The following is an 18174-nucleotide window of genomic DNA, read 5'->3' on the forward strand; positions in this document are numbered from 1 at the left end:
GAAACATCTGTCTTGCTTATCATGCCGACCGGCGCCGGAACGGACGCAGGGAAAACCTCTGCATTCACGCGAAAAGGTCCGACAGTTTTAGGAGGACATTCCTGAGCGGGTCAGAAATGTTAAAGGTGACTGAGCAACAGTCTTTGTTTGATCTAGGGACTTTTAAAACTGCTCGACGTGGTTTGTAAGAAGGGAGTGGGGCGAGTGGTGGTGGTGATGGTGGAGGGGGGGGTCACTGCAATCTCTTCACCACAGGACTGGTCAAGAGGAAGCAGGAGATTTGGAAGACAGGGACAGCGAGGTGCTGCCTCGTCTTGGTTGGCGTCGCTCTTTATCAGCAGTAGAGTGGCAGGCGATAGCTAACCGCTGATACACGTCTGAACAGGAAACTAGTCGGCTCTCAACTGCAGTTATATCTTTTTTGACTGATTCGGATGCAGGCAGTGACTACAAGACTACAAAAACAATGCATGTGTGAAGGCTAATAAATAAAAAGTGGCGTGTCACAGCATTCCCCGTAAACACTTTTATAAATACCTGCAGATAAGAAGCTTCATCAGAGCCACAACTAAGAGACCAGAATTAAACACAATTGAAAAAATGCTGGATAAAGGTCCATCTAAAACCGGAATCACCTCAGAAATATGCAACATATTAAGTTGTTTTTCTTCTGAAACATCAGAAACTAAATAGCATGAAGCAAAGACAACATGGAAGAATTTGAGAAAGTGTGGAATCCTTTCCGGAGATATTTGAGCGAATGAAATGGTCCACTTGGACTGGAGTGAAAGAGCGGATGGAAAACTCTTGATGGAAGAGGACACATACTGTAGCTCCTAAATGAGTGCACAATTTACGGTTTTGTTAAGTGTTTTGTGTGTTTGTTTTCTCATTTATTTTATATATTAGTTTATTTTTAGTATTTAGTTTTTGTTTTGTTAAATTATGTTTGACTTAAAACAAAAAAAAAGTGGTGTCTCATCCTGAAGTCGGAGCAGCAGGTTCATAAAAAACAATGGCAACTGCACTGAACAGAGTAGATAAGAGTGAGCGTTCTCGCTGTCAAGTGTGATAAACCACACCATGATCCCTGGTGAGACAATCCTACTCATTATTTCTATCAAATCTGTAATCCACGTTGCCTTTATCAAACATTTTGTTTTGTTAGGAGGCAACAGCTTCCTGTCTGTCGCCTTTACAGATGCACAGCAGCAGAAATGGCCGGAAACCTGGATCACACAGACAGTTGGTTCGAGTGCGTCAGTCTGTCATGTGCAGCTGATTTCCTCACATTGTGATGCTGCTGCATGACTCTGTCCCAGGTGCTTCCGGTATGTATCAGTCCACCAGTAAAAATCTAATATTCAATTGCGAGACCTGAGTAGCTAAGGAAAGGAAAAATGACACAAAACGGCCTGTTCAAATGTACGTCAATAGTGTACAATACACTTCCTACAGCAGGTTTCATTTGCTTTTAACCCCAAGAGCGTCAACTGTTGCAGTGCATTATGGGACAAGAATCACAAATGGAATGGTAACAGGTGCTGAAATTATTGTGTGAATCATGTAACTTAAATAAACACAGTTTATTCATTTAAAATATCCAATTCGTATTTAAATACATTCACCCAGAACATGAATCTATTGTCAAAAATTATCGTAACCTTCAGGAATTACAAAGAATCTAACAAAGAAAAGAAAAAAAGACCAGCTAGTCGTCTGTCCGTACATTGTCAAGAAGCTTCTGTAATGTGAGATTTGTCAAATATATATATCTTTCTAATCATGTCACAGACTACATCACTCCGTCATCCATTCTACACAAACTTTAACATGAAGGACGGTAATTCACGCAGAGACATATGGCTGAGCCACAATACACCGACTCATATCATCTGTACATGGCTTGTTATGTTCAAACTTCCTTAGAAAACAAAAAAGACAATAAAAAAAGTCAAAAATTTGACAGACACTCCACCTAATATGCAAATCATGATCAGGGAAATGACAAACAGGACATCTGTTCTACGTATTCGCCATTCAAATGTATTATGCGCACTACACATGACATGAACCAAGGACATATTCTTCCCATTTAACTCCCGTGTTGCAGCTCGGACAGTGACCTGTCGGGAAGCGCCGCACAGAAAAGGGGCTCCAACGATGCCACACACTTCCGAATCTGCGGCAGGCATCTGGTTACGCAGCAAATCTGTGGCTGCAGGATGCTGAACAAATTCAGGTGTTCCAACAATGACCTTGATGACAGAGCGGGGGGACTCCGGGCCAAGCGAGGTTTCTGGGGTCGGATGACTGAGGGTAGCGATAATTGTCTGACCTTGTCTCATGTTTCACATGAAGCCGGACAAACATGAGGGGTCACAATCCTGAGCATTGTTCCCGCGTCGCCTCCTCCTTCTCCTGTGCTGGTGCTGCTGCTGCTGCTGCTGCTGCTGCTCCACAATCGCCCTGACCCTGATCAAAACCTGCAGGGATGATGTTACAGGAAGCCGACGGTCCAGGAGAGATGGAGACGCTTCCTTCTTCACCTCTTCTTCGACTGGTGGCCTGCAGTGAGGGTGGGGACGGAGGACGGGGAGAAACCATCTCATGGCTATTAGGAACTGAGGGCATTCATGATGGAGACCAGCAGGTCACAGGGCCAACCAAAGGAGTGATGAATCTAGCTGGGTCATACTTGCTGTTCATCAATGATCCCAAAAACATCCATATTAAATGAAGGAAAAAGAGGATATGGAATAAGATAAGCTTTTCGGCCAGCAAGATTATCGCAGGCAAAAAATATCACGACAACAATGTTGTGATGTTGATATTGATCGTTTCTTTAGACTAAAAACACCTGTTTAGGCACTGAAAGCAGGGTAGTTACCGCTGCAGAGAAATGTAACTCATTACACACAACTAGTGACACCAGGCACTGATACACAGAGGAAGTGGTTGAGCTGTTATAATATTAAATGAAACAAAATCATTTGTGGACAGTAGAGAACAGAGAACATATTTGTGTGCAGTGTTAGCTCCACCTCTTTAGGAGAGAGTTCGCTCTGCATTTTTAGAACACTTGCCTGTGTCCGATTTGCAGCTCTAAAAAAATGAAATAAATAAATACAAATTCCGTTGTGACTCTTCTTGGGTCTCAAACACTCGTAGAACAATCGTAGAAAAATAACAAAAGCAGACCCTTCTTATTCCCTCTCAAAATATATTAAAGGTAATCATGGTCAGAAAAATCTCAATTGAGCCTCTGTTATGGCTCCCGATTGTTGTGGGACCCTCTAAGTCTCGCATGTTGAATGACTTACAATAGGCATTGACTATGTTTATGGGAAAGTGATGTTGAACCTTTCACCGACTGGACCATGATGCCAGTGCTATGGATTCTTCAAAGGGTGTGATACAACAAAGGGGCTCCTGTTATGTCTTGAGAGTGTGTCATAAGGGAAATTGTGGCATGACTAAATTGTCACCATCATTATCATGTCGTCCTCCATACACATGTACAGGTATATGTACCCTGGAGCACTAGCACCAGCTACACACCCTAACATGAGTAGACACTTCTATGTGATGAATGTGAGCAAACAAAGTGTAACGCACAAAGGAAAGAATGCGTGGCGTTCCAGGGCACTTTCGATGTCGTGTATTCTTCAGCTGTCAATCATCCCTCTCCGCACACCCCTATTGTTTATCCCTGAATCAACATAACTTTCAAAGAAATACTTAACCCCTGGTCTGGTATCCAAAGATGAGGCTGTGTAATGCGTAACCACTTTGTACCGCTTCCTCATTTCCACTCGACATTCCTTCCCCTGTTCCCATTCCACCTTCTTCAGATGCACTTCAACAAAACAAGACTGCCATCACGTGAAGTCATCAGGTGAATTTTTTCCACCCATCGTGGCCGGGTTACGACACCAACAGGCCCCTCTTCTTGTTTTTCGTCAGCAGAGTGGGTGGCCCCCAAATACAAACACCTCCTGTGTCTTTACTCAGAGAATCAGTCAGCAGCGTCTCCACCAGACGTGGGGGGTTCGTGCCTCGGTGTGCGGCTGCTGCCCCCTCCCCTGCAGCACAGCTTTAACAAGCGGCAACAATTGGCGATAATGAGACCTGACAGTCAGCAGAGACCACGGTCAGGTCAGAATCCATCAGAAAGACAGGCCTCCAACACGAACTGGCACCGGTTTCTTTCACGCTCAGCTCCGATCAAGAGGCAATTGCCATGTGGGTCTGAATGATGATGCATGCCAGACCTGGGCCGCACAACAGACACTCTCAAGGGGAAGTGGCGGCTCGGCCTGCCATTAGATCTATTACAGTCTTTATGGTAAGTGAGCAGGCGGATGAGCCCGAGGTCATCGCTCCTTAAATGCAATGAAGATGCCCGGAAAGATTTTTATCCCACTAAGAGCAGGAGAGTGGTTCACTTGAATCCTGCGGAGGCTCAAGTTAAATATTTAGGATTTAAATGACAGGGTCTGATCAGAATGACGTATTTCAGTGAGGCGATAAACTTTGCTTTTCCTCAGAGATAAACTTTTTCGACATCTTTTTTTTGGTCACACGTAGCAGCAATGAGAAATCATAAAGGTCAGTAATGACTGTCGTTGCATGTTGAGCCGTTTCAACTGCAAGACTCTGATGAGGATCCAATTTCCTGACAGTGTCGCACTTACTTCCACTGTGCCTCCTGCCTTCACTGCTGGGGCTGGCAGAAACGGGCCGGCTGCTCAGCTGCGGCTCGGATTGTGAGAGCTGAGGCGCCAGAGCCAAACCTCGACTTCGCCGAGCATCTGCATCCGGGGTTCGAGGAATCTTAGGCTTGCTGGCGAACGCCGGATCGACACTGTGAATGAAAACACATTGAGGACAGGAGCAATACCGTAAATGATATTATGTAACCAGATACATTTCTTTGTAACTCATTTGTCCACTTCATAAAGAGTTTCCCGCATGCTCACTCAGAACATGCCCTTTAATCGAACAAATCCAGACGCTGTATTGGGACATGGCACCCATCATCAGATCTTCTTATAAAATGGTTTAACAGGAGATAAACCACTCACAGGATTCTGGACATGCGAAACCACCCACTTTGTCTTTTTTCAGCGTTTGGCATCAATTTCTTCATTCATACTAAATTATTAATGCTTCCTGGATATTGGCCTCACATGAGTCTGCAGGCTAGAATGATCAAACCCTAAAATCACAGTGTCTGGCTGAGCACCCAGTGAATTTAACATTGCTTACCGTTGCACACGCTCCAAGAGAGTGAGTGCTGAAATGAGGTGGCTTCAACCAGACTATATTGTCAAGGTGTTTTGCATTCCAGGGGGATGTTTGGAGGGATAACTGATGCGGTTTCCCGGGAGTCGTTACTCTTGGCGAGATTTAGGAGTCAGGTTCCATTGGGATTTTTGGGAGCGGCCAAAGGAAGGGAGGCTCTTTTGAATGGGTTTCTTTGTGGCTGCTGCTCGTTTGAAACCTTGTCACATTCTCGCAGACCATCTTGCAGAGCTGATAACAGCCTGCTGCTGAAGAACACTCAAGCCAAACCGCGCAGGAGAACTGACATGCGTCTGTTCTGGGGAGTGCGTACATGAGTCACTATGTGTGGTACACGTCTTACCCTTTGGATTAAAAATTACCTGGCTGAGGTGCCATTGTGTTGCACCAGGGACTTTCCTTTTCTGGCTCGGCTGTCGTATGCACTGTCCACCTCTGACTCCAGAGACAACCGGCCACACTCCGAGTCTGGAACATGGGCACAATTCAGACAAGATAGACTTGTTTTTCTCAAGTGTGATGACCACCAGCGCTCGTGACAACAAATTTTCCAGTCAATTCTTCCAAAAATCTCTGAAAATGAAAGCCTTTTAAGGAATTATGAAACCAAAAACATGCATTAAGTTATCCAATTAAGTTATCCAATTGATGTCTCCAAAATGACAAAAGAATGAGAACTCAAAAGTTTCATGTTCACCGATGCTGTGACGTAGAGAGTCTGCCGTGCTGGGGCGGTTGCCAGACCTCGTAGGAGGTCTTGAGTTGCACTGGGATGGGGGCAGACTTCCTCCTTCACTCTTCTTTTGGACCAGATACTCACTATACAAACACAAACAAAGCAGAGAGTTGTTTCAAGGAACATCCCGGAAACCTTAAGATACAATTACAGTATCATATTATAAATGATGCCTCCAGCCACTTTCACAATAATGCATGAACACGTGACAGGCTTTGTGTTCACGATCTGATTGAGAGCCCAGGTGTTGATTTCCAGCACTTACATGTGTTCACAGATGGTGGAATAAGTTTGAGTGTGGGTTACAATAAACCTCTCAAAATAATAAGATCATAGTTTATTCAAAAGACATCACGAAATGTTTCCAGGAAATATTGTTATTTACTTTCAAAACATGATTGAATACAATCTGTTTCAGCACTGGAGCAGACAGGATGGAGCGTGCGCCACTGACTGCAGTCCTTTTGCTCTTTTCTTTGAAGCACCTCCAACAACACGGTCACAAATTGGACCTGCTGGCTGATTCGCCTTCCTTCCTGTCCTGTCTACTCCTTGTTTACCTGCTCCATCACCCAGCTGCAACCAGTGTCTAGTCCACATCCACATGAAAAGACCTTGATGTTAAAGATAAATTATAGACTACATAGATGGACTATATGAAAACACGTTTGTAAAACTAATACGTACAATATGTTTCACATTTCAATCAACAATGTGAAAAGTATAATGTGCTCAAATTAAACAGCATTTGTCGGGTGACATTCAAGGTTCAATATCGACTTTTATTTCTTTGTAACGTTTCATCAACACCCACCTTTACGTAAGTCAATGCTTTTTTTTTAGCCTGTAGTTTTCATTGAAGTTGCAACACACGCTTCGGTTATTTGTAGACGGGGGTAGAGGTCAACAACACATCTTCCTTGTTAGATTTTCACCAGCAATATCACACCTCTGTTACTGTATTTTGATTTTGTAACACTTTACTTTCAGCCTATATTGTATACTCATCAATGCAGCTTCATTTAATCTATGCGACAAGAGTGACTATTGCTCTCTTCTGGAAGGTAGAAATGACACGTAGAATAATCTCACTGAGGCTAATACCTTGTTTCAGTTCATTGTGTTTATTAAGTGTTTCCAATTACCTTCCTGGTTTGACCTACTGCCCTCCTTTGATTGGCTTTAAAAAACATCATTATTCGTAAGGTTGAAAAGATGAAACAAAGAATGTGACATCTTTGTCTCAGTGACCCACTTGGTCTTGCTTTGTTCTTTATCGTCGTGCCATCTAAGATTAGAGGGAGAGACATTCAAGTGTGGAGAACTTTTGTATCTTTTGTGTCGTAGTAAGCTGATCAGCCTTGAAAAAGATGTGCCAGACATCAGGCAGCATCTAAATATAGTGTTAGTTGCTGCGGTGTGTGTCCTCATCGCCAGGCAGAAGGGGGGTACGCTGTTGAATTTCTGTAGTCTTGTGCAACTTCAAACTGCGTCGATGCACTAATGTAATGCGGAAATGTGGTTCATCGGGAAAAACACTTTCAACTCACAGGCTTTTTGCATTCCGATGAGAGCTTGGTGTGACTGGTCGCTGTAAAGGTTCGTCCACACTCGACTGTGGGAGAGGGGTTGTCTTCTGCTTCAAAGTTGACATGTTGGTCATGATCTAATAAAGCACATAAGAAAAAGTCAGGAAATACATCGTCAATGATATTCTGATTGGAATGAGGCTAAAAAGACATGTCAAGTGCAGAGAAAAAAATAAATACATTTGAGCTCACTGCACTGCTACATGCTTGTTTAAAGTACCAAAAAGCTTGTGTGGAAGAGGGGTGGTGACCTTTGGTACTACGCAATTGTAAGTACACATAGTCTATAGGAAAAAACATTTTATCACAATGTGATTTGAATAAATATTGATTTAGACTTTCGCAGACTGCTCTTGAAACGAGTGGAAACAAAGTTTGTGTGTCTGTGCAAACGCTTACGCCCAAGTACTCCGTGGTGAGTAAACTCTCTCCAGAAAGTTCCCTGGGCTGTGGTTGTAGAACTTCCTCTTTATCAACGTCCGTCTCCAGTAAGTCTTCCTGTTGCAAAACAAAACACATGACTTTTTAGGATTATACTGCACATGTCATCAATTTTTGTCTAGTGAGTTAAAAGAAGAATAAAAAAAAACACTGATTCATGTCCCCATATTCCAGAGCAATATGGAAAGGAATAATACGATTGTATAAATTCATTTATTGTACAGAAAACTGATCTCGATAACCTACTTTTGTTTAGTTCTCAACCTACAGAGTCTACAACACAAACCACTATACAGGTGGGGAGACACCTGACACCCCTGTCAAATTGAGATAAAATCTATACGTTAGGATGAGATCTGGTGTCCTCCTTCGCCCTGCGAATGAAATGATGTGGCTGTTTGCTAAGAAAAGTATCAGAAAAAAAATCCTACATCATTGTCGTCTTCTTCCTCTTCATCATCAGAGTCCGGACCCTCTTCCTCAGCTGGATACACATTAGAGAAACATGCAGTACGACAAGGGAGCAGAAATGCTTACATCCATCAATACCTCCATGACATGTTGGTTCACTATGAAAATGTATCATGTTTCTGTCAAGTAAGTGAGGTCAATGAACCAACCTGAGTTTAGCTGCTTGATGATTAACTGAATTTGCCTGTGATGATCTGCGTTGTCCTCTTTGCTGCATGAGCGAAGAATCTCCTCCACACTCTAAGAGAAGGATTGCAGAAGGAAAAAAACAATTATTGGCAATGAGTCTCATGTTTTTACTTATTTAGAAAAGCCTTTGCTTCTTTTCCAAAACTTCAAAATAATTAAATATTTACAAATCACCAAGGTTGTAGACTCAAAGAAGGTTCCAATGCTTTACAGTGATAATTCTAATGGCAATATAACACACTACCAAAAGATAATCAAATACATTTTCCAGCTGGTGACCATCCAGCTAGAGCTAACAGTAATATGGTGAAGGACACCTGCTTTGAAGCAGCTTAAACATGCATCCATGATGCTTTTGTGAGTAAGTGACTTTAGATAGCAACACCATTTGGGTCTTACCATCTCTTTGGCCTCCTGTCTCACTGACGGAAGACACAGGATGCTGTACAGAGCACCGTTCACATAGGGACGAACCTAAAATAGCCAGCAAAACCACTATTTGAGTTTGTATTCTAGTGCTTCACTGCTTCACTGTCAGCAACACAACCTTCTGTTATCAATGGATTGATAGGAATTCTGAGTGAAGAGCAGTTCAATTCAAAATAAGATGGCTGTTGGTAGTGGATGTCATAAATTGTAACTCAGAATTGGGAGTAAATGTACATCTCAAGTGAAGAAGTTGCAAAAGATGATGCAAATTTCATTCATAAATGAAAGGACACGTGAGCTAAACAATAGGTGGTTTAAATCTCCATTGAGTGACGATATCCAATGATATGAGCTGGAGATCCATGGTTGTTTCTTCAATGAATTACGGAAGGAATCTAGTGATGAGAAGAGATCATTAAGATCGAGAGGAAGAAGAAGTAGGCAGAAGAAGAATCTTTCATCCTTTCTCGGCTTGTGTGTTGAAGGAGTGGAAGACTGGTTGAGAGGAAATGCTTGTGCAGGAGTGACATTTGAGTGCAACTACTGACAGATTCACCTCATGATACTCGTGTTCAAGAAGGCTAGTCAGAACCTTGAGCACATGTTTGGCGTTCTTGGCACACTTCCTCTTTCCTGAAAAAGAGAATGTGACACAAACAACCGAGGAATTAAAAACTAGGGGATATTTATTTGAACTTTATTTCCTATTTTTACTTTGTTCAGGATATTGCACCTCTTTTGTTTCATCTCTATTCTTGCCAAATTTGCATCTCAACAGTAACAGTTACTGATATTATTTATTATTAAGATATTATTTGTAGTGTCTATTAAAACTTTCTCACCAATTTAATGACTAAACGTTCATCTTATATGACCTACATTTCCCTCTTGCATTGTCAGGTTTGATTCTGAAACAATGACCTGAACTTTAAAATGTAAGGCTCCTCAACTTGTATTTTAAAGCAGAGACCAAATTCTTACCAAGGCCTTTTTTCAACTGCACTAGAGGCTGAGTGTCCTAATAAATGTCACCTTTAGTTCTCAGACACAGGTTCATCAGTAGGGCTGCTGAGTACTCCAGGGTGCAGACCGTCAAATATTCAGTGTCCTGCAGCTCATCAACCAACCAGCTAATCAGATCTTCTCCAATCATCAAAGTCTGCTGACTCCTCCTGAAATTCAAACGATATTTTACATCCCTTTTGTTTCCTACTTAGACAATTTTGTCCTGAAAATATTGAATTACCTGAGACTGAGTTTCTGCAAAGCTACCAGCACATTCTCTCGAGTCAGAGAGTCTCTGTCCTCCTGCCTCAGCGTCTCCATCAACAATTTCAGCAAAATGGGAATCTGAGAGAGGTAAACACGACCTGGACAGAAACAAAGAAGAATTGAATTCCACAAAAAAAACAAAACCAAATAAAAAACTGGAAAATTAGCTAAAAATATTTCACTTAAAACATCTAAATCACAAATGAATCTGATCCTCTCTTGAACGAGCGAGGTCATTTTGCTTCTCTTTCAACATCTGAATCCACTTCGTGACTTTCATTCTCCTTCCTCAGTTGTTTGACAACTGAGTGGTCAACAACTCTAGCCAGACCCATATGAAGATGAGACTGAAAATGATTCAAAGGCTACATCTGAGAATCTTGTCTCACATTTGTAACTACAAGTTGAATGTCCCTGTTTGAGAATATCCTGTAGAAAACAAATGCCAGAAACCATTATGGTTCTGGTGCTCATTGGCGATGCTTCATTTGAAATCTGATCAGCCCGGGAAAACATCGAGAGGTTGGACAAATGAAAATGTTTTATGTATCGATACACTGACTCTGCATCTGTCTATAGAGTCCTAATAGTACTTTGTTTTTTATACCTGATGTACAGCACAGTCATGCCGGATGATGACTCTCCCCATTATCAAACAATAACGCACTATAGAATTTACAGTGGTCAGAGCACTTACCCTCAGCTAAAGAAGCAAATGCATTAATTAGCCGTGCTGTGTACTGTCGGACCATCTCATTCTTTGACCTCAGCAAATGGAGAACGGTCACCTAGGGAGCACAACATTTCAAACTCAACTGCATCATTATATTTAGTCTGGAGAATCTGTTGGACAACAAAAACTTCTTGCTGAGATAGTTGACAGTTTTGTAGACAACAGAATGTTTCATTAGTTGTTGGGTTTTCTACAATGTTACTTACATTGTACATTGAACTTACAGTGTTACAAGCAAGATTTTCAAGCATCAAGCCAGGGTTTTTAGCAACAGAGCAGTCTATATGGGCAGATTTGTAACAAAGAAGCTTGTCGATACAAATGAAAACTTCTACTCTCAAGCCCTGGCACTGCACAAACTAGAACATGTTATGTTACTAAAAAAGGAGTCTCCACTTTCACTCGTGTTATGTCCTCTCAATAGGATGAGAAGCAACAGCGCATCTGTGTTTCGGATAAGGGTTTCTTTTTTTAACCACTGGTTTATGACAGGATGCCGGCCTAATGGCTTGTTCTCACAGCTCAAAGTAACTGCTCCAAGATCAGCTGGAGAACACTCAACTAGTTGGCTACCCATAACTATGCGGGTTTCCAGGGAAACGCTGTCAAGACTGAGAGCAAGAGTACGAGTTTTGACTCAAGTTCCAAAATAGCAAAGCACTGAAATGATTTCTGAGGTTGCACCTGCTTGTTGCTGTATCGTTCCAGTACATCGTTGCTGATGTAGGCCTGAAGAACCGTGTCCCTCTGCTCACCAGGAAGTGACCGAGTCAGTCGCTATAAATGAGGAAAGCAAAAAGAACCAGTGAACATTTCAATTAATGATTGATTGTGATTCACAATGTGAGATATAAATTGCTTATAAAGCAATTCTCGTCTGAAAGTATATTTGGTGCAAAGGTAAATATGAACCAATAGATACAAACCCAACGTAGTGCCTGAAGCAGCAGGGCTTTGAGTCGGTCTGAACCGTCAACCAGATCTTTCTTCAGCTTCTCATAATCTAGTGAAGGCAGCATCGGGACATCTTTGGACCTCCTTAGGAGGAAATATAAAAAGTAAAAACATTTCCTACATGTTTTGTTATGACATACAAATCAGACTTACTGTGGTCCGATGGAGGCTCGGAGCATTGAAGAAGCCTGTGATGATGAGGAAAAAAAATGTATATATACACAATTTAAAAACTCTGTTATTGAATTTTACGTCTTGTTTTTAAAGGAAAAACTATTTAAAATATTAAATATCTTCGTGACCAGACTACTCTTGTCACCCTTCTATCTTCTAAGGTCCAATGACTTACTTACATGGCGCATCTCATGCACAAATAAAAGTTGTGGTACATGCTGAACATTTTTGGAACCAACCCACATGCAGTTGTTAATAAATAAGTGAAGATGAACCGCAGGTCCAATGAAACCAGAAAAACGTTAGTATTTCGACCCACTTGCACTGGAGAGTCAGGTAAGGGATCATATTATATCTAGCACATGCCCAATATATTGAATTACTTAACTGTGAACAGGAAAATAAAAAAAAGTTTTCAAAACTACATTGCAAACCTGAAAATGTAAAATACAAACAAAGTTATATAATACACTTTTTTATCATGACTAATGTCCTTTTGACCTTATCATTGTGGTGTGTCCTTCCTCAATAGTGACCATTGCATTGCATATCCATGGTTTTTTGTCTACGACTATGTGTGATGAAGTGTGTGATTGGTGTTATTTATTTGTTATTTGTTATTTGTCCAGCACTTTGCAACAGCTAAAATGTGTAAATTTTGTTACATTGAAAATAAATGTGGACCAAAACTATAAAGAGCACTAAAAATGCTGAGTTTCTACTCCACGTTTTGGCTCAGATTCCCAGTCTCTGTGAACACAGAGCAAAAGGGTTGACCTGAAACTACTAACAATAGACAGTTTACATAAGTGATCCTCTTTGCTCTCTCTTTACAACTTCAACGTGGATTCTTCAGTCTACCACGTGAAAACCAGAGAGTAAATTCTGACGCATTTTAGCTTGGTCCACGGATGCTAAAATGTGTTGTACGTTTGCACAAACCTAATAATATGGGTCTAAATAGGTCTAAATAAAACCAACCCCAAAAAAGGTTAAATACATCCGAAAAATAGGTTATTCCAGAATAAAAAAATAATGAAAGCATTCATTAATCAATCATTAATACATGTTAAATTGGGGAGGCAGAAATGGCGAAGCTGCTTTTAATGATAAATTGTTGAATTGATTGAGGTTGAAGAAAAACTACTGTAAAAGTGAAATTCATCAAGTCACTGCAAAAAAAACAAAAACAAAAAAACAAGAAAGATGTTTTAACTGCAGTAAATAGTTTCCAAACTAAACCCGAGTGACCTTACACAATCAGTTTTACAGGTTTCACAAAAGAAAAAAGAACGTGATTGAATCTTTTCAGGTTTCTGTAATATAATACACTTGTGTAATAACGATCTTTTTTGGGCATGTTTTTGCATGATGTTCCGCAGTAATTGTTTAAATCCGATACCTCTGCTGACAGGACTAGAAAAGGTGTTCTGGTGTGAATAAACAAAGGTTTGTGAGAAGAGGAAAAATGAGTTTGTTTTTTTGAGAAAAAGTAAAGTTAATCCCAGCGGTTTGAGAAGTTTGTGAAGAGGTCACATTTCAGATTAAGTGAGGATAAACTAGCATCCTCGAGGAACTGGGTGAAACAAAAGGGATTGTAATGCAAGGACAATGTACAAAGGACAAAAGAAAGGTGAGGCAGACAGGTAGAGGGTGAAAACAGCAAAGCAAGTAGGAGAGTGCTGAACAATCAGGGTGTACAAGAAAGTGAAAGATTTCAAACTTACATAGCCATCATCATAGGGACTCAAAGAGTAATATCCCTTTGGGAACAAAAGCACCACACACGCAACAAAAAACACAAACACAAAAGAAAAATTGGTTCAATTTACACAAGAAGGGAAATCGTCAGAGAACAGAAAAACAACAGGAATTAAGGACATTTTTTGGGGGACGGGAGGAGACTTTCATAGACCATTCCTAGGCAAAATATTGTCAGGCTAAACAAGACTCAAATCAATACTTAATATTGATAAATTACAGGCTAATATGTTACTAATACACATATGAAAAAGTAGTTTATTTATGGTAATGTATGTTCCCTACTCTAAAATTTAGCCAAGGGGGTGATATTTTATTTAGTTTGAAAAATGTTTTGTGGTATCGCCGTAAAACGTAATATTCAGGCACGATGTAAAAAACAACACATGTATTAAGTGACAATGGCACTGAATAAAGAGACTTATTTTTCAGAGGAAAAAATGGTTTTCTTCCTTTTGTTAAAAAAATGAATAAGGATCATGATTGAGTGTGTCAAAATAAAGCCCCGTAAGTGTTAAATCAATGACTGTAGTGAATGTAAAAAAAACAAACAACAAAAAAAAAAAAAACATTTTCGGTAACATCAGTCACTCTAACTAAGAGAAAATCATAGTGCACTACTTGCTGATTTTTTATACCAATTGTCTGACGTTGTTATATTTTTAGCTTCCCTGTAGTGGTCTGTGAGTTAGGCTTGGCTCACCGTGCCTGGCCTGGTGAAGTCGGTGCTCTGCACCACGCTCTGCCTCATCTGGTTGCTAAGCAGGCGAACACATACACTCTGGACGTACTCAGAGGAGAACTGCAAAACAAAATGGTTTCTTGAGATGAAAAGTGTTTTTGTCGATGGAGGAGGATTTGAATAAACCTTCATGTATTATTTGAAGACAGAGAAAACAGTACAGTTTATATGACCCCTAATAAACCCCTCATTAAACAAGTTCATTTATCATCACCATCTTGCTTGCTCACTTACCATTTTTCCGCTGACGGAAGCCTCTAATGAGTCGACCAGTTCGGCAGCGATGCCAATCAGGTTGTGGTAATCAGCTTTTATCTTGTTAAACTTGCGAACATAGCTAGAGATGCGTCGGTCCGATTCAGCCAGTTGGAGCTGCATCTGCTGCATCATTTCTGTGGAGAGAGATTAAACATTACCGACAAGATTCGGGCTGGAACATTCATTCATCCATTAGCAAAGTAAACTTTCACCAGTTGGCAAGTGCACGCGTTTCACTGTTATTGCATAGTAAGCATTACTCATAATTTGTACACCCAATACAGAAAGCAGGGACCTAGGAAATATCATTAAAACTCCATGAAAGGTATCTGATATTAATCAAAATTAGATTAGATGTTAGACTATAACAAGCAACAAGATATATTATATATATATATATATATATACATATATATATATATATATAGATGTGTGTGTGTGTGTGTTTTTGTGTGACTCAGTTGAATTTGAGTAAACTTCTAATTTAGTGTGACAAAATGTACCTTTTGTGTTTCTGCCACCGTCTCTCTGCATGATAGATGTTCAAGGAAAAACCAATGAAACGACAATCAAATATTTACAAAGACGATTCACCTCGAATAGTACAGATGAAAAATGTTTCCTTCATTGTTCCCAGTGATCACTGACATCCAAACATCCGGCTTCGATTGACTGAAACATCACTGTGGCTGTTTGATTTAGATTTATTTTAATCTGCAGCCAGACATCATTGTCAGTGCTTACACATTTGTTTTTAAGGGTGGGAGACGTTGTTTTAGAAAAGGTTTGCGAGGCCTGTAAGCGCTGGCCTTTCCCCTGTGCAGCTTGAGTAACAGCAAAAGAACAGCTGGCTTACTCCATAACCCCTGTTTGTTTAAGGCAATCAAGCAGTTCACAAGAGGTAATGTCTCCTTAGGAGCCCAACATGGGAACAGATCTGGTTTGAAGCAAAGACCCAATAAACAAGTTGCACCAGAAAAAAATAGCAATAGGTATTTGATTTTTTTTTTCTTTTTGATAATTCAGATTTTTTTGTCATATTTATTTATTTGTACCTCACCCAAGCCCTCGTGTCACTGATCACTTCATGGGGCAGGACAAAGCTTTTCAATAACCACATGGGACAATGACAACTGAAATCAGGATAAAGGTGCGCTTCATCATCAAGGATACATATAATTCCAGCAGCTTTGGAGTGCAGTATGGCTTCAATGTTGCCACAAGAAACTGCTCAAGTCTGTCCTTCAGCTTTGGTGCCCACGACTCCTTCAGAGAAAAAGAATCAAGATTAAAAGCGGGCAGCATTTAAAGCAATCTTTAAGAACTTGCAAATTACCTGGAATAAATGCTTGAAGGAGGGGTGGGTGCTGGGGTTGGGAACAAAGGGCAGTGCGTAATAAGGTAAAAACTCAGTGGTCTGGCTCAGTGCTGCCCCCCTCGTCTCCAGGTACTTTCTGAAAAGACAAATCCGCTCCTCAAATTCTGCCAAATCCTGCGGAGAGATTCCAAAGAAACTTTAACAAGGTCGGGGATTTCAATTGATCCAACTGTCGGTGTGTCTCCAGACGAATAAAGAAACCAAACAACAACAAAACAAACAAACAAAACAACAACACTGTAAGCTATCATGAGCACAATGAATGCATGTGTGCTATAGAAAGAAACAGTGCCACCTAGTGGACAATATAACACACTTCTATGTGGAGAAAACTCAATTTTTTATTTGCTATGAAACGCCTGCATTTAAGCCTTTAAAATAATAATAAAAAAACATTCCCGCTATTATGAAGTAAAGAAATATTTATTGCATGTTTTGGATGTATCAAAATTGTAAACTGGAAATTTGTGTACGTAACACGTAAGGCAAATGTGTTTCCAAAAAGTGCTTTTCTATTTAAGAAATAATACGAAAATAAAAACTTACATGTCTACCCGGATGCCGTCTTAAAGGGTATATGGCAAAATAGATGTTAAGGTAAAACTCAAGGCTTTGAGCCTCAGTGTCTGTGTTGTTCAGTTCAGATGGAATATTCTCCGTCCAAATTTCAAAAAACACCTTTTGGTCTCCATCGTCAAATGAGCAAAGTAGATCCGTCTGGGGGAAAAGAAAATAATACATGTATACAGATAGATTTGCCACAAAAGGTTGACCAACAACTTTACAAGTGTATTGTTTAATCATTCAATAGTCAGGGAAAATTAAACACGAGAAGCTCAGCGATGAAAATTGTTCAACAACTTACCAGAATAACTTGGGTCTTTGAGTCTCGCAGATTACTTCCCTGAGGCTTTGTGACCAGCTTGCCTTTGCTCTTACACTCCCTTTCAAAACTTAGTGCAGTCTGCTCAAACTCCTCAAACTTCAGGTACTAAAAATAAGGTCATAGGACATTAGACACATTACAACAACCATGCTGAAATGGAAATCTTAAACATGACTGCAAAGTAAACTGGGGTTGAAGTGAGTGTTAAAAAATAATAAAGGATGACCAGCCCAATAACACCTTGGAACACGTAAACACAACGTAGGCTTTACCTCCTTTATCATCCCGAGAAGATTGGCCTCCGTTGCCAAGATGTCCCCCATATTGGAGTCTTCTTTGGAGCTCATGTGAGCACCCAGATAAAAACACATTCACGAGCGATGAACACTTATCTTCGAGGTTAAGACATTCTTGACGCTGCGAAAATACAAGGCATTGTATGTGCATCACCACAGTTGCAACAACAACGACATATTTGGTAGTTATTCTTATTGTGCAGGTGTAACCAGATGGAACATCTTGATAATAGCAGTCGGAAAAACTAGATACAGACGACTTACAGAGCTAGCAGCAATCGGCTAACGTGGGGTAAAACAGACGTTTCAATACTAACAGCAAGGCCAACGGGTGATATTTTCCAGTCGAAGTGTTACGCTGTCGCCATTTTAATATTAGTATGTATATTTGCATTCACCTACACAGATAAGAGCCACTTAGCATTTAGCTCGTACCCAAACAGACATGACGCTTTGGGACGCCTAGCAACCAAAAGAGAATGGGTCGGAAATTGAGGGATATGTCGTAAACACGCTGAACGAAGATATTGTCTAAAACTGTAAAAAGCCAGCAGAATT

General features: G+C 40.5%; 1 protein-coding gene across 4 annotated transcripts; it reads right to left on the bottom strand.

Moving 5' to 3' along the window:
- Positions 1 to 1325: 1325 nt before the first annotated feature.
- Positions 1326 to 18169, bottom strand: LOC128760515 (lisH domain-containing protein ARMC9). 4 transcript variants are annotated; one of them, XM_053867970.1, is made up of 25 exons: positions 17881 to 18165; positions 17593 to 17737; positions 17300 to 17425; positions 16981 to 17151; positions 16393 to 16548; positions 16230 to 16322; positions 15560 to 15584; positions 15033 to 15190; positions 14760 to 14858; positions 14023 to 14058; positions 12275 to 12309; positions 12094 to 12205; positions 11852 to 11944; positions 11132 to 11222; positions 10409 to 10532; positions 10195 to 10334; positions 9719 to 9795; positions 9133 to 9207; positions 8694 to 8784; positions 8505 to 8557; positions 8032 to 8130; positions 7594 to 7709; positions 6005 to 6126; positions 5670 to 5775; positions 1327 to 4867 (listed from the first exon to the last, which is right to left on the bottom strand). In XM_053867970.1, the coding sequence occupies exons 2-25, from the start codon at positions 17689 to 17691 to the stop codon at positions 4519 to 4521; spliced, it is 2646 nt and encodes an 881-aa protein (XP_053723945.1). In that variant the 5' UTR covers positions 17692 to 17737; positions 17881 to 18165; the 3' UTR covers positions 1327 to 4518. The 4 variants fall into 4 exon arrangements, with proteins under 4 accessions (XP_053723962.1, XP_053723945.1, XP_053723954.1 ...); XM_053867987.1 differs by lacking the exon at positions 9133 to 9207 and having other exon boundaries at positions 1326 to 4867; positions 17881 to 18169; XM_053867979.1 differs by lacking the exon at positions 14023 to 14058 and having other exon boundaries at positions 17881 to 18164.
- Positions 18170 to 18174: the final 5 nt, after the last annotated feature.

This window comes from Synchiropus splendidus, chromosome 1 (assembly GCF_027744825.2).
Source record: "Synchiropus splendidus isolate RoL2022-P1 chromosome 1, RoL_Sspl_1.0, whole genome shotgun sequence".
Lineage (NCBI taxonomy): Eukaryota > Metazoa > Chordata > Actinopteri > Syngnathiformes > Callionymidae > Synchiropus > Synchiropus splendidus.

Coding starts and splice junctions, on each gene's coding strand:
- LOC128760515 (XM_053867970.1), bottom strand. CDS start 17,691: ATGTGTTTTTATCTGGGTGCTCACATGAGCTCCAAAGAAGACTCCAAT. Junction 15,191..15,559: donor CGGTGGCAGAAACACAAAAG/GTACATTTTGTC, acceptor CTCTCTCCACAG/AAATGATGCAGCAGATGCAG. Junction 8,131..8,504: donor AGGAAGAAGACGACAATGAT/GTAGGATTTTTT, acceptor GTTTTGCAACAG/GAAGACTTACTGGAGACGGA.